This window comes from Sciurus vulgaris (assembly GCF_902686455.1).
Source record: "Sciurus vulgaris genome assembly, chromosome: 7".
Taxonomy (NCBI): domain Eukaryota; kingdom Metazoa; phylum Chordata; class Mammalia; order Rodentia; family Sciuridae; genus Sciurus; species Sciurus vulgaris.
The window spans coordinates 168978-182909 of NC_136467.1; the positions used below are offsets into that span (position 1 = coordinate 168978).

The 13932-nt window shown below is 44.2% G+C and overlaps 1 protein-coding gene across 1 annotated transcript; it reads left to right on the top strand.

Annotated features, from left to right (window-relative positions):
• The first annotated feature begins 5209 nt into the window (after positions 1-5209).
• PDCD2 (programmed cell death 2) lies at positions 5210-11734 on the top strand. The gene is made up of 6 exons (XM_079146142.1): positions 5210-5527; positions 5821-6060; positions 6827-6958; positions 9811-9914; positions 10852-10965; positions 11121-11734. The coding sequence occupies exons 1-6, from the start codon at positions 5245-5247 to the stop codon at positions 11277-11279; spliced, it is 1032 nt and encodes a 343-aa protein (XP_079002268.1). The 5' UTR covers positions 5210-5244; the 3' UTR covers positions 11280-11734.
• Positions 11735-13932: the final 2198 nt, after the last annotated feature.

Genomic DNA, 13932 nt, shown 5'->3' on the forward strand with positions numbered 1-13932 from the left:
GGGTTGGAGCTGGGCTTTCACAAGAAAGAAAGTGTTCCAGGCCACAAAATGGCATGCAGGGCCAAACAACACTTATCCATGGAGCATTCACTGTATTTGAACATTTTCTTAAAAAGGTAAAAATTTAGCCATTAAAATAATTATTTATTTAATTTTATGTGGTGCTGAGGATTGAACCTAGTGCCTCACACATGACAGACAAGCACTCTACCAGAGTCACAATCCCAGTCACTAAAACATTGATTTTTAAAAAAATATTTTTAGTTGTAAATGAACACAATATCTTTATTTATTCATTTTTACGTGGTGCTGAGGATTGAACCCAGTGTCTTGCACATGTCAGGCAAGTGCTCTACCACTGAGCCACAACCCCAGCCCTAAAACATTGATTTTTAATTACAAATAAAACCATAGATACCACAGAGTAAAATCTGTTTAATACTTGTTTTGTTTTGGCACTAGGGATTAAACCCAGGGGCACATAATAACTAAGCCACATTCTCAGTCCTTTTTAAAAATATTTTACTTTGAGACAGGGCCTCACTAAATTGTTGAAGGCCTTGCAATCCTTTTGCCTCAGCCTCCTGAGCAACTGGGATCAAAGGCATGTGCCACTGCACCCAGATGATTAACCAATACTTTTTGTGCACCCACCCTATGCAAGGTACAAATACCAGCCCCATGTGAGAGTCTGTACCCTACTGTGAGAATCTAGCAAACAAACAGCAGGTAAGTACACAGAAAAAAAGTAACACAGGGCAGGGGCTTAGTAGGTTCTGACAGAAAGCCAGGTTCAGAGAACAAGGCATTGCAAGTGCACTGGAGGATGGCCACTCTGAGGAGGAGCATCTTCAGAGGGAGCAAAACCAGTTTCTTCCCTTGAATGTTGCCTTTGTCACTGAGCTCTCACCCCCAGCTTCTGTCTCTTTCCTTGCCCAAATTTCAGCCTGTCGTGGCTTCTGAACTCACATTGCAGTATACACTTCAGCATTTAACTATTCTCTATTTTATGTACATTTACCTGGGTTTCCCAAATACAAAGCTCCTTCAATACAGGTAGTCCGTTCTATGTGTGTCCTATTTATATATAATGTGTTTTGATTTTTGCACAGATGGACAGCTACATGCGGGCATTAAAACTAACTGACTTGCCACCTAACAAAAATAATGTCCATCTATTGGGTACGTTTGTCTTGAGAAAGTCAACCACAAGTACCTGGAGTTTGATCCTGTGGGGGTGAAGGGTCTTAGGTTGGAGGAATTTGTATTGGGGAAGAGGGGAAGACAGTGTGATGGCCACCCAGGAAGACTACCATGGAAAAGGTAGATCAGGGGGAGGAGAAAAACTGGAAATATAGGTGGAGCTTGGAGTGCTGGCTGGCACTAGATTGGGAGGGAGTGGAATGGCAAGTGTATTTGCACTACTGGTGCTCAAATCCATGATGTGGAAAATCTTGAAGCCATGAACAAAAACACCTCTATCTTCTCAGGTTAGAGCTGGAGGCAAGAAAAGGAAATGGCAGTACAAGGGTTCACATGGAGCCATATCTTTTTGGTAAATAGCTGCAAATAAAATGAATTTGGGGCTGCCAGGGAGAGGAAATGAAAAGTCACGTTGATGACTGAAGAGGCAGAAGTCCTGGTCTCCTGTGCAGTCTTTCTCTAACATGAGTACAGTTGGAATGGATCATTTTAGTGAGGAGGGAGGTGATGTTTAAGCCAACATGGCGAATCCACATTTGCTGGCCCAACCAGATGAATAACTTCAGAGATGCAAGGAAATCAGCTGAACATGTGCTGTGAACAACCAGAGGATGATGATGTGTGACCACCAGTGGACCCTGGGTTTCAGTCATCTGTTGCTATAGGAAGATGAGTGTAAAGCTTAAATACTCTTCCACCCAAAAGTATTCCACTCCTGAGTCCCTTGTGCTAATCAATACTTGGGATGCACTCCTCCCAACATATAGTAGACTCCTTGGGATGCAACTCCTGGTATGCAACACTGTGTGCTGATTGTCAGCATTCTATATTAGGGAATGCCATCCACAGGCTGAAGTCTTTGCCTCTGGGATAAAACTGATCTTCTACAGGACAGTGAAAGAAGGCAAGTTGCCCAACTTCATCTGTTAACATCATGTTGAATTCAATGATGGAAAATACAGAGCTTCAACTGGCAGCCTACTTTCCTTGAACCACAAGCCAGTTGTGAGGTCACTGCCCTATTCTGCCTCAATTTGGCAAGAAGCTCCCAGCCTCCTGCTCTGGCTCACATCCTTTGGTCTGTTTACGGTTTCTTCCCCATCAGTTTTCAGAGACACTGTACAGACAAGGGAAAAAGAATTTCCTGAAAGGGTGTGCTGTGCTGGCAGGGATGGCATGTGGTTCACTTTGAGAAGCTCAAGCAGGACCACTGGATCTCTGCTAGGCCCTTGAGAGCGGTGGCAAGAGACATGGCATGGTTCCAGTAGATGCACAGCATGCCATGGAGGTCCTTGGCCTGCTTAGAGGATGCTTCAGGATGCTGGGTGGAAAAAGCAGAAAACTGCTAGTCTGCAAGAGCATGTTCTGAAGACAGATGCTCTTCCAAGCCTACCAACAGTGCCTCAGAGAGACAAGGAAACACAGGCTACTCTCTTAGCTATTTGCAAAAATTTTGTGTTCATTCCTTGTTAATCTTACCTAGAGTTCCTGCTTGCTGGCATGAAGAACTGCTTGTCGATATAATAAAATCAAACATCTCAGCACTAATGGTTACTTTTAACCCTATACCCGGCTCTGTGTTTCTAAGAATATGAACCCTTGTTCATCTTATCCCTAGTTATGTCTTCCTAAGAACACCACACCTTTGTTCATTCCTCCTAATAAAAGAAGGAGCCAGTCAACCTAGGACTTCATTTCATTTGGGGTGAAGTCTTCTGATTCCCCCACCTTCAAATAAATTTGTCTCTGCATCATTATTCATTCGCTGCATCCAGGGTTCAGCAAGTCTGGCCCAGCAATGTGCCTATCCTGCATTCCAGTTTTATTGGGGATCCCAGAGAATTTTCCAGAAAGGCCCACACAGAACCCCCTCTTGACTTTCAACTGACAGCAGGATGACACCAGATTGTCTCCACTGCCATGACAACTCAAATCACTTTGGTCCATCCTGACCAGTTTCAGTTGGACCCATGCTGACTGGTTCTAACTGGATTCTTTTTTTTTTTTTTAATTTATTTTTATTGTAAACAAATGGGATACATGTTGTTTCTGTTTGTACATGGAGTAACAGCATACCATTTGCATATTCATAAATGTACATAGAGTAATGACGTTTGATTCATTCCATTATTTTTTTCCATCCCCCCACCCCTCCCACCTCTCTTTTCCCTCTATACAGTCCCTCCTTCCTCCATTCTTGTCCCACTCCCACCCCCCATTAAGTGTCATCATCTGCTTATCAGTGAGATCATTCCTCTTTTGGATTTTTGAGATTGGCTTATCTCACTTAACATGATATTCTCCAATTTCATCCATTTGCCTGCTAATGCCATAATTTTATTATTCTTTATAGCTGAGTAATATTCCATTGTATATATATATATACCACAGTTTCTTTATCCATTCATCAATTGAAGGGCATCTAGGTTGGTTCCATAGTCTGGCTATTGTGAATTGAGCCGCTATGAACATTGATGTGGCTGTATCTCTGTAGTGTGCTGATTTTAAGTCCTTTGGGTATAGGCCGAGGAGTGGGATAGCTGGGTCAAATGGTAGGTCCATTCCAAGTTTTCTAAGGAATCTCCACACTGCTTTCCAGAGTGGCTGCACTAATTTGCAGTCCCACCAGTAATGTATGAGTGTACCTTTTTCCCCACATCCTCGCCAACACCTATTGTTGCTTGTGTTCTTGATAATCGCCATTCTAATTGGGGTAAGATGGAATCTTAGTGTAGTTTTGATTTGCATTTCTCTTATTACTAGAGATGTTGAACATTTTTTCATATATCTGTTGATTGCTTGTAGATCTTCTTCTGTGAAGTGTCTGTTCATTTCCTTAGCCCATTTGTTGATTGGGTTATTTGTATTCTTGGTGTAGAGTTTTTTGAGTTCTTTATAGATTCTGGAAATTAGCGCTCTATCTGAAGTACGAGTGGCAAAGATATTCTCCCACTCTGTAGGCTCTCTCTTCGCATTGCTGATAGTTTCCTTTGCTGAGAGAAAGCTATTAAGTTTGAATCTATCCCAGTTGTTGATTCTTGCTTTTATTTCTTGTGCTATGGGAGTCCTGTTAAGGAAGTCTGATCCTAAACCAACAAGGTGAAGATTTGGACCTACTTTTTCTTCTATAAGATGCAGGGTCTCTGGTCTGATTTCAAGGTCCTTGATCCATTGTGAGTTGTCTATTAAGTCTAGGTTATTGATTGTGTTATTGAGTTCCATGGTTTCTTTGGTTGGATTTTGTTTGGAAGATCTAAAATCGTAAACAGAAGGGGAAAAGGGTCAAAATGACCCTAGTTGAGAACAAGTTGAAGAATAGTTACTAATAGCTAGACAATCATTCTCTGACAGCGTTCATTGCCCCCCCCTCCAAAAAAAAAATGGGAACCAAAAGAGAACAATTTTGTATAAGAAGAACAGAAACATTTGCCTGTCTAAGCAGGGTGTGCCAAGCAGGATCAGGATGGCAGAAACAGAGTTTTCACATGGGAGAAGCAATTCCTACACGACCTGGGTTTCAAGGTAAAATGAGTCTGGTCATCGCTCATATAGCCTGGCCCATAATAAATGCATCATATAAAAATTAAGAGGCATCATTCAAAAATTAAGAACATGAATTCCAAACAAAAAAGCACTTAATTCGTGCTGTCCACGCCTTTCCCCCTAAGTATTCATCACGATCTGTATTCCAAGACTTCGCGGAAGGCTGGCTCCCTGGGCGAGCGGACGCGCTCCCGCCACGCGGGCAGCCTCGGGGGCCAGCACCCTTACCCGCCTCTCCAGGAGGTGGCCCCAAGCCGGCGCCCGGGGCTCAGGCATGATACTTCCTGAAGACTCGCCCCGCCACTGGGACGGCTGTGCGGCCCACTAGGTGACCGAGAGGCGGGCCGGCCACCACGACTCGGCTCACGAAAAGGTTCCTCCCGCGCCCGCGGGAGACTTGGCCTCCGGCCCCCGACTTCCGCCTTCCGGCCGCCGCCGACTCCCGGTTCCGGTCCGGCGCGACTTCCGCCTTCCGGCTCAGCGGCCACGCACTCCCCGATGGCGGCCGCCTCGGCCGCGCGAGTGGAGCTGGGCTTCGCCGAGCCCGCGCCGGCGTGGCGGCTGCGCAGCGAGCAGTTCCCCAGCAAGGTGGGCGGGCGCCCGGCGTGGCTGGGCGCGACCGCGCTGCCGGGGCCCGCGGCGCTGGGCTGCGCGCGCTGCGGCCGGCCGCTCGCCTTCCTGCTGCAGGTGTACGCGCCGCTGCCCGGCCGCGCCGACGCTTTCCACCGCGGCCTCTTCCTCTTCTGCTGCCGCGAGCCGCCGTGCTGCGCCGGCCTGCGAGGTGCGGCGGGGTCCCCGGGTGGCCCGGGGTCAGTGCTGGGCTTCACTCGAACCCGCTCCGAGAGCCCACTCCTTTGGGCCAGACGAATGTCGTCCGGAGTTTTAAGTGCTCATTCGTTTTCGTTTATAGTTTCTCCCCGTCTGGGAAATAAGCTCCCTGAAAACTAAAATTTAAATTTCCCTTTTTTTAAATGATTGCCTTTTTTCATTTTAGGAGGCATGGCATAGCGACTCAGATTTGGGGTGCTATTTTGTGTAACTGGGAATGTTTACACGTTTTCTCTTTATTCTTAGTTTTTAGGAATCAGCTACCCAGAAAAAATGAGTTTTACTCCTATGACCCACCTTCTGAGAACCCGCCCCCAGAACAAGGAGATTCTGTGTGTCTCCAACTAAAGTCGGGTGCTCATCTCTGCAGGGTTTGTGGCTGTTTAGGTCCCAAAACATGCTCCAGATGCCACCAGGCACATTACTGCAGTAAAGAGCATCAGACGCTAGACTGGAGGTTGGGGCATAAGCAGGCTTGTACCCAAGGTAAGTCCTTTTTTTGTTGTTGTTTTTAATCTCAGCTGTTTCTTAGCTTCAGTCAACCCAGATATTTTATTTCCAGGTTAAAATTGCAAAACGTAGAGTACTTTTCAAAAACTTTATAGCTGGTAATATGAACATCTTTATAACAGTGATAGCAAAGTCTTAATCTCTGTTGTGTGACCAGCCTTGCTTTAATGTAGACATTTGTGACCCTAATCTAAAACACCAGCTCTGCATAAATCAGTTTAATAGGGAGAACTATTACTATAGTTGCACATGATTTCGGTCAATAACAGGCAGCCTGCGACAGTGATCCCCTTAAGTCTATAGAAACTGAAAACTTTGCTTTGTAGTCAACATAAGACTCATGTTTAGGGGGTGGTGCTGCCTGTTGTACAACAGTTTGGCACTTATGATTACGCCCAGTATGTATTACTTGGTAACAAGTGACTTGTTTATGATCTTACTTTTTATCATTGTCTTACAGCATACTTCTGTTTATTAAGATAAGCAAGCAATTTACTATTAAACAGTGTGCTGAGTTAGGCCAGCAGCAGACTTATGCATCTCATGTTTATCATGACTTTTGACTGCATCATGATGGTGTGTCAGGTGACTGACCTGCCCATCCAGGTTTGTGAGCACATGCTGTGCTAGTTTAACAATGAACTTACTCAAGGACACGTGACTGCTTTAGAAGTGGAAAATTTATAGATCATCTTTAAAATGAAATGGTTACTTATGATGCTAGTAATATTATTTGTCTTAGATCATTTGGACCATACAGTTCCAGACCACAACTTCCTTTTTCCTGAATTCGAAATTGTCATAGAAACAGAAGAAGAGATTTTGCCTGAAGTTGTGGAAAAGGAAGAAGACTTTGAGATCACTGGAAGCATGGGTAAGGAGTTGGCTTCAGCACTCAGGATCAAACATGGTAGAAAAGAAAAGTGGTCCTAAGAGGAATGGACTCTCAATGTGGAGATTGTATGCTGTCAAGTGAAAATACCATTCCTCTACCTCCCTGGCATACATCAGGTGCATTCTGCTTCCTAAAAAAGATGGGAAGTGAGCAGAGCACCATGATGAATCCCTGGAATCCCAACTGCTTGGAAGGCTGAGGCAGGAAGATTGCAAGTTCAACAATAGGTTTGGCAACTTAATGAGACCCAGTCTCAAAATAAAAAATAAAAAGGATGCTCAGTGCTAGAGCGTCCCTGGGTTCAATCCCTGGTACTACCAGAAAAAAAGAATGATGTACAAGATGCTGGATGCTGGAAACTTGGAGAATTGTGTTGGGTCCCAGATCCATCCCTCTGCTAGAGATAGTAAGAGTAGCTGCTGGTGTTTGGCATGCAACAGGGGCCTTGTGAGAGTTGGTTTCTCTTTCATCTTGCCATCTTTACGTGCATATTCATGTCAGCTTCTCTGGAATTCATTCCCTGGGCAGTGTCTGTGCTGGCCAGGTATGTAGGCTGAGTAGCCAGCACTTACTCGACTGAGGGCCATCTGTACACAGGTTCATTGACATCCTGAAGCTGCCTCCAGGAACTTTGTCCCACATCACAAGTGAGGAAATTGAAGTTCTGAGTATTACAGGCTTTGGTCAAAGAACTGTTAGGTGTTTTCAAGCGTTGGCCTCGATCTGGCCAACTCTAAATCTTGAACTCTTACCCACCTTGATGTGGTTACAGAAACTAAGAATATCAGCTTTCCAGTTTACAGTTCAGTCAGCTCGTACACTCTAAAACACGTTTGAGAGTCCTCTTTTGTGCTCTGTGTCTGCTGGTAATGGATACAGTGGGATGCAGCAGCCTCCAGGGTCAGGTTGTTTATGGAGGAGCCTAGATGCTGCTCAGGGAGGTCAGGTTCCTTGTGACAACTGAAGCAAGTTCAGGTGACGTGGGGACACTTGTGATGATATTGAAAAGTGTGTGGGTGGGAGGTGTGCATATGTCTGTGTGTGTGTGTTCGTTGTTGCTCATGGTTTTAGAAAGGCCTGAATCATGAACATGCTTTCCTTCAGGAGAACGGGAGGGGTGGGAGGCAAAGGCTGGGCTTGGCGCCTTGTGTTACAAAGCTGCAACCATGAGACTAAGCATGTGTATGATCATGAAGGAGTCACTGAACAAAAATAAGTGAATCAGTCACATAACTACTCTGAGAATTATTGTGAATTACTTAGAAACATAGTGGGTTTTTGTTTTGTTTTGTTTTGTTTTTTGTGGTACTGTTGAGCCTGGAGCGTCATGAATGTTGGGTAAGTGCTCTACCACTGAGCTACATCCCTGGGAAACAGTGGTTCAGCAGTACGTCCCTGATAGGGTCTGTCCCGTGGAGAAGAGGAAGGCAGCGTTGATGTTCCTCATAGTCATGCTGTTAGTATGTTCCTGTTGTTTTTTAAGATGTTTGTGTATTAGGGAATAAAGCAAATGAGTCACCATGTTGGTCTGTTGGGCATGGAAAAAGACCAGGTGGATAATGTAAGATTAAATGAATACGCTGTAGGTCTTGAGTTTACACTGGAAGCATGACGGTGAATTCCTGATTTATCTAACCTGCTACAAAGGCTTAGAATAAAAGCAATGAGCTCAGTAGCAGGGGGCATTCTTAATGCATAAATACTATTTCTCTTTAAAACAAACTCCAGTTTCTTTGGAGAAGTAGTCGATTCCAGATCAGGGACAGGAAATGTTCAAATAGTGTTGGAACACAGCCATCCAGTGATCAAGGAAGGAATCAGAGATTACTAGGCCATGTCAGAATTCAAGAACTAACGTGAAAAGGCTCCCACTGCCTCAGGATAGACACTCTGAACATCCGCAAGAGTAACCAGTACTAAAACACGTCACATAGCTCAAAGATGATTCTTTAAAAATACTCAGTAATCATCTGAGCTTGAAAATTTGTAAATAAAGGGAAATTTTTGTCTTTCAGAGGGGTGTATAGCTAGCTGAAATACTCAAGAAGTGAGATGTCTGGGGTTCACTTCAGGGTAACTGAGTTGGGGCCTTGAAATTTTAGTTGGAGTTAATATGGTGCAGTAGTTCTAATTTTGCACATATTCAACATTTTCCAAATCAAAATGCAAAAAAAAAAAAAAAAAAAAAAAATTCCTGTGGGGGGTGGCAGTGTCAGACTGAGCCTTGGTTTGGAGTTCTCTGGTGAAAGAGGTTGGCAGAAGGCCAGAGCGAACACCTCAGTGTTGTAAGGTTGCACTGAAGCTTTCTCCTGCTCTGTATGTGGGCTGTTGTGGATCCTCCTTCCATCCTGGTTGTGCCAGTGAGTACCTCTAATTCATGCTCTTGTGGTTTTATCATTGGTGAAGTGTTATTTCAGCGTATGTAAGTCAAGATTGATCAGTTGTATTTTGATAAGTCACAGAGGAAAGTTGTGCTGTCAGCCACCAGTCGCAGGGTTGCTGGAATTCCAAGAATGGATGACTGAGTGAGTGGAAGGAGACTTGAGTGAAAGTCCAGGCTTAAGGAACAGGGATAAGGAGGGCGCACGTTGGTTAGGTATCCTGCACGCTGGTGGGCATGGTCCTGGGCACATGACTTGGGTCTGTTCTTTTAATTTGACTGGGAGTGGGCATAGTGATGATGTACTAGTACTTGAGCACCTAGAAATAAGCACCAGTTTTAATGTGTGAATTAACAGAAAGTGTTGGTTAGAGCTGGGTTCCCTTTACACATGCGAATCATTGCCAGGTGGGGTTTCTCCCGTTTCAAAGTCATTTTGTTGCTTTTTCAGATGAAGCTCTTGAGGAAGAACTGGATTCCATGGCAAAGCACGAATCTAGGGAAGATAACATTTTCCAGAAGTTCAAAGCTCAGACAGCCCTTGAACCAGAGCAGGTAAAAGAGAATTTATACCTCTTCGTCATATTTTTCACAGGTTTGGCTGGTGAGTATAATCTCCAGGAAGTAACTCCTAAGCCAGTAGGTTCCTTCAGAGCCTGCACAAGCAGACTTTTAAACATCTTGCTGCTGTGGTCTTGGCACAGATGGGCCTCATAGAAAGGTGTTTTGGCAGTTATTCTCTACTTCATCGAACTCCTAAAGCTATACTGTTTATCACACTGGATTAACTTTCTAAAGAAAACATCAGCGATGGGAGATGTGACATTGCCTAAGATACATGACATTTAGACACCACTGGCTGTGCACACACAGCCAGTTCTCCAATAGATAACCTTTGCCTGTAAAACTCACGTGACGGATAAAAACACTTTCCCCTATGACTTCTTTCACCACAAATACACACCTAAGATAACTTAGATACATTCTTAAAAACCAGTCACAGAATCAAGTATCCAGCAATTTATGTGAAGAATTGACCTTTGACCTGTGTCCCAAACACTAAGAAGGTGGTTTTTGGCAACAACTATGCTTTTAAGAAGACAACCCCGAGGTTGTTTTGGGAAGCTGATTACAATGAATTTACTGTAGGCACCATGATTCACTAGGTATTTGTTCTTTTGAAAATGTTTCAAGTTCCTGTGTGTGAGAAGGCTCAGGTGGCACTTTGTATGGGAAGGGGAGTCACAAGCTTTAGTCCCTTCACGATGTGCTCGTCAGGTGAGGATTCTGATGAGAAGGCACCATTTGGGAAAGAAGCTGGGATAGTGGCTTTGAGCCAGTCGATTGCCACACACACCGTGAACTGCCTTTTGGGTCAAGGCCACATCATGCACTGCAGAGCCTTTGCAGCCCCCTAGATGATAGAGACCACTACCATTGGAAACCCTTGGGTGAGGTGTTATTGTTTGAACATGGTCCTTGTTGATTCCAGATTCTCAGATATGGCAGGGGGACTGAGCCCATCTGGATTTCTGGTGAAAACATCCCTCAAGAGGAGGATATTCCCAATTGTCCATGTGGTGCCAAGAGAATATTTGAATTCCAGGTATGGCCTTAAGTCAGAACTATCTTAGTGTATAATCACCCTGCTTTATGTTTTTGAACATTTGCACCAAAATAGCAGATGCCCAGGGGTCAGTGTGGTAGTGCAGAAGGTGCCCTGCCACCTGGTAGCTTTCTCACTCAGGTCACTCTCCTCAGGTCATGCCGCAGCTGCTGAACCACCTCAAGGCGGACAGGCTGGGCAGGAGTGTGGACTGGGGCGTCCTGGCTATCTTCACCTGTGCAGAGAGCTGTAGCCTGGGCACTGGCTACACAGAGGAATTTGTGTGGAAGCAGGATGTAACAGATGCACCTTAAAGACATCTTCGAGCCCTAAAAAAGGTTACTAACATCTTACATGCTTGCAATTCCATTTCTATGACTTTATCCTAAGAAAGTAACTGTACCAGAGATGGAGGAACAAAGATGTGGCTTGGGGCCTTGTTTAGTTCTTAAGTATTACTAAAACAATATCCAGTGATGGATTCACATGAATTTTGGTACATCCAAATGAAAGGCTGTTCTTAATGATACACACTTAACATGGATACAAATGAGAGGGAGATCTAAATTAACACCAAGAGGCCATATTCATGGTATGTATTTTTGTAAAAATATTTACACATGTATACGTGCATAAATATAAATCTGAAAAATTGCACACCAAGTACAAACTAGTGTACCTATGAATGGTGGGACTAAGTGAAATAGTCTTTTTACTACGTACTGTTTTTTGTGTAATAAAATGGGTTTAAGTCAAACCATCTCACTCAGCACTTTTCCCCCTGTAATTTGCAAAGGCAAAGAGATATTTAGGTAAAATCCCAATAGACTGTTGGAGGCCAGAACATGTTGGGATAGCCAGGAAGTAAAGTAGCACAGAGCCTGAAAGGGAAGAGGCACCATCCAGGACTGACCTTCACCAGCTAGGGGTGCCTACAGAGAGGACAGAGGCCACAGGCTGCCTTCACCAAAGTGACAGGATGTGGACAGAGTTATGCAGCCTGAGGGCCAGGGAAGGTCAGCTTCAAGTGGGCCGCGTTCTCTCTGGTCCATCTGTAGACAAGTGGCCAAGGTTGGTTTCATGCTCACGTTCTCTGGCCTGCAGCAGTTCCCAGCTCCCAGTTCTCTCAGCCTGGCAATGCCAGCCCAACACCCAGGCAAGCCTGAAGACACTGCTCTTAAGCACTTGACACTCTCTTAAGCACTGACAGCCAGTCCTGGTAACTCAGGGAACTCCTGATGCACTCTGGCTCATGTTCCCCTACACGTCTGTCACAACCTCAAGTTTTCAGAAGTCGCATCACTTGCTAATGTCACTGAGGGCTGCTCATGCATGTCACAAAGCCCTGGCCTGTTTGTCCATACCAAGTCCATCCATAAGACACAGTTGGCACCATGGGGACTGCTGTGTGCCATGTGGCTTCACAGGGGGAGACATGCTACCCCTTCAGAGGGAGAGGGCAGTGTGGCTTTGAAGCTGGGTGCTCATTAGGTGACAGCCACCACGTGCTGCTAGAGTATATTGTCATCAGCTAGTGGCAAAAGTTGGTCACAGCACTTGGTGGGAAGGGCAGTGGCTTATGGAAGGTGGACCAGATGGGTCTTAGGATGTATTAGGGTCTAAATGGTAAGAGCTGTTATTTAGGGACATTGAAAATTAATAATACCACGTATAAAATTTAAATATGTTAAGCAACGTCATTGCCACTAGCAACGTTGAGACATTTGAAAACACCATAAGATGATAAGTACATCACCACATTGCCATGCTCCTTCAGGTGTCAAGTCACTGCCATCTGCACACTGTGCATGCTCCAGCACCCTGCCTAGCTGAGATGCTCCTAGCCACTTTATATTTCATATATCCAATGCTGGTGTAACAACCCTTGGACAGTTTCAGGGATCGTGTTGTGATGTTTTTGGCAGTCACACAGGCTGTTATATGTGTAATGTGGGTAAAGTAAATGAGCAATTACAAGATACTCTTCATTCGTCAGGGATTCTAGACTGAGATGGAGCTCAGGGCTCTGGGTTTATACTTAAAGCACACACACACGCACACATTCTTGGTGTAAAAGAAAGGCTATAAATAACCGGTTAAATCAAAACCCTATAGTCCTGAATTTGGACTGGATATAATAGCATAGCTCATCAAATATCTTACCTTGGAAGCTCAAAAAGGGAATGAAACAAGCATTTATCCTAAGTGAAATATTCTAGCTAATAAATGAAAAAAAGATTGAAATTCCATCATTTTGCAACCCACTAGTGAATGGATAACCCTAGGAATTACACAGCTGTATCTAGCAAATACATGCTGAAGGTAAGTCTGCAGCTGGCAAAACCTGCACAGAAGCTCTACAAGCCACAGAACCAGTATGTGAAAAGAAGAGATGGAGGGGAAATTAAAGATTAAACATGTAAGAACAGCTACTTTCAATGGAAATCGAGCCAGTGTTAGTGTCTAGGAGTTTCTGTGGACTGGATATGCAAGAGTGTGAGGAGTAACTCTGGGCCACACTGCCTCAGCGTAGTACCTTATGCTGAACATTCATGCAAGGTTTTAAATCTCAGAGCCCTAGCCACTAAAATAAGAAACACTGAAAAGATAAAATTATTATTTAAAGACCATTGCGTATCTAGAACCCATGGTGCAACCAACTACAGAATCAACAACAGTACTAAGTTCAGTAAGCCAGTCTGGAATAATACAATGATTATTACTTGTAAACTTTCAAGAAAAAATTCCACTAAGAACATAACAGGAACCATAATGTATTTAGGAATTGAGGAATTGTGAAATGCTGAAGCCCTGTATTAAAAAGTCATGGAAATTTGCTCAAGAACAGAGGACCTACTTCTAGGGAGAGGCACTTTTTTGGACAGATAATCTTAGAATGATGTCTTCCCAATTCCTTCCAAATGTGTCATGCCACAGAAATACAAGCAAAGGGCATTCTGTATACTG

Coding starts and splice junctions, on each gene's coding strand:
- PDCD2 (XM_079146142.1), top strand. CDS start 5,245: ATGGCGGCCGCCTCGGCCGCGCGAGTGGAGCTGGGCTTCGCCGAGCCC. Junction 6,959..9,810: donor TGAGATCACTGGAAGCATGG/GTAAGGAGTTGG, acceptor TTGCTTTTTCAG/ATGAAGCTCTTGAGGAAGAA. Junction 10,966..11,120: donor AGAGAATATTTGAATTCCAG/GTATGGCCTTAA, acceptor CACTCTCCTCAG/GTCATGCCGCAGCTGCTGAA.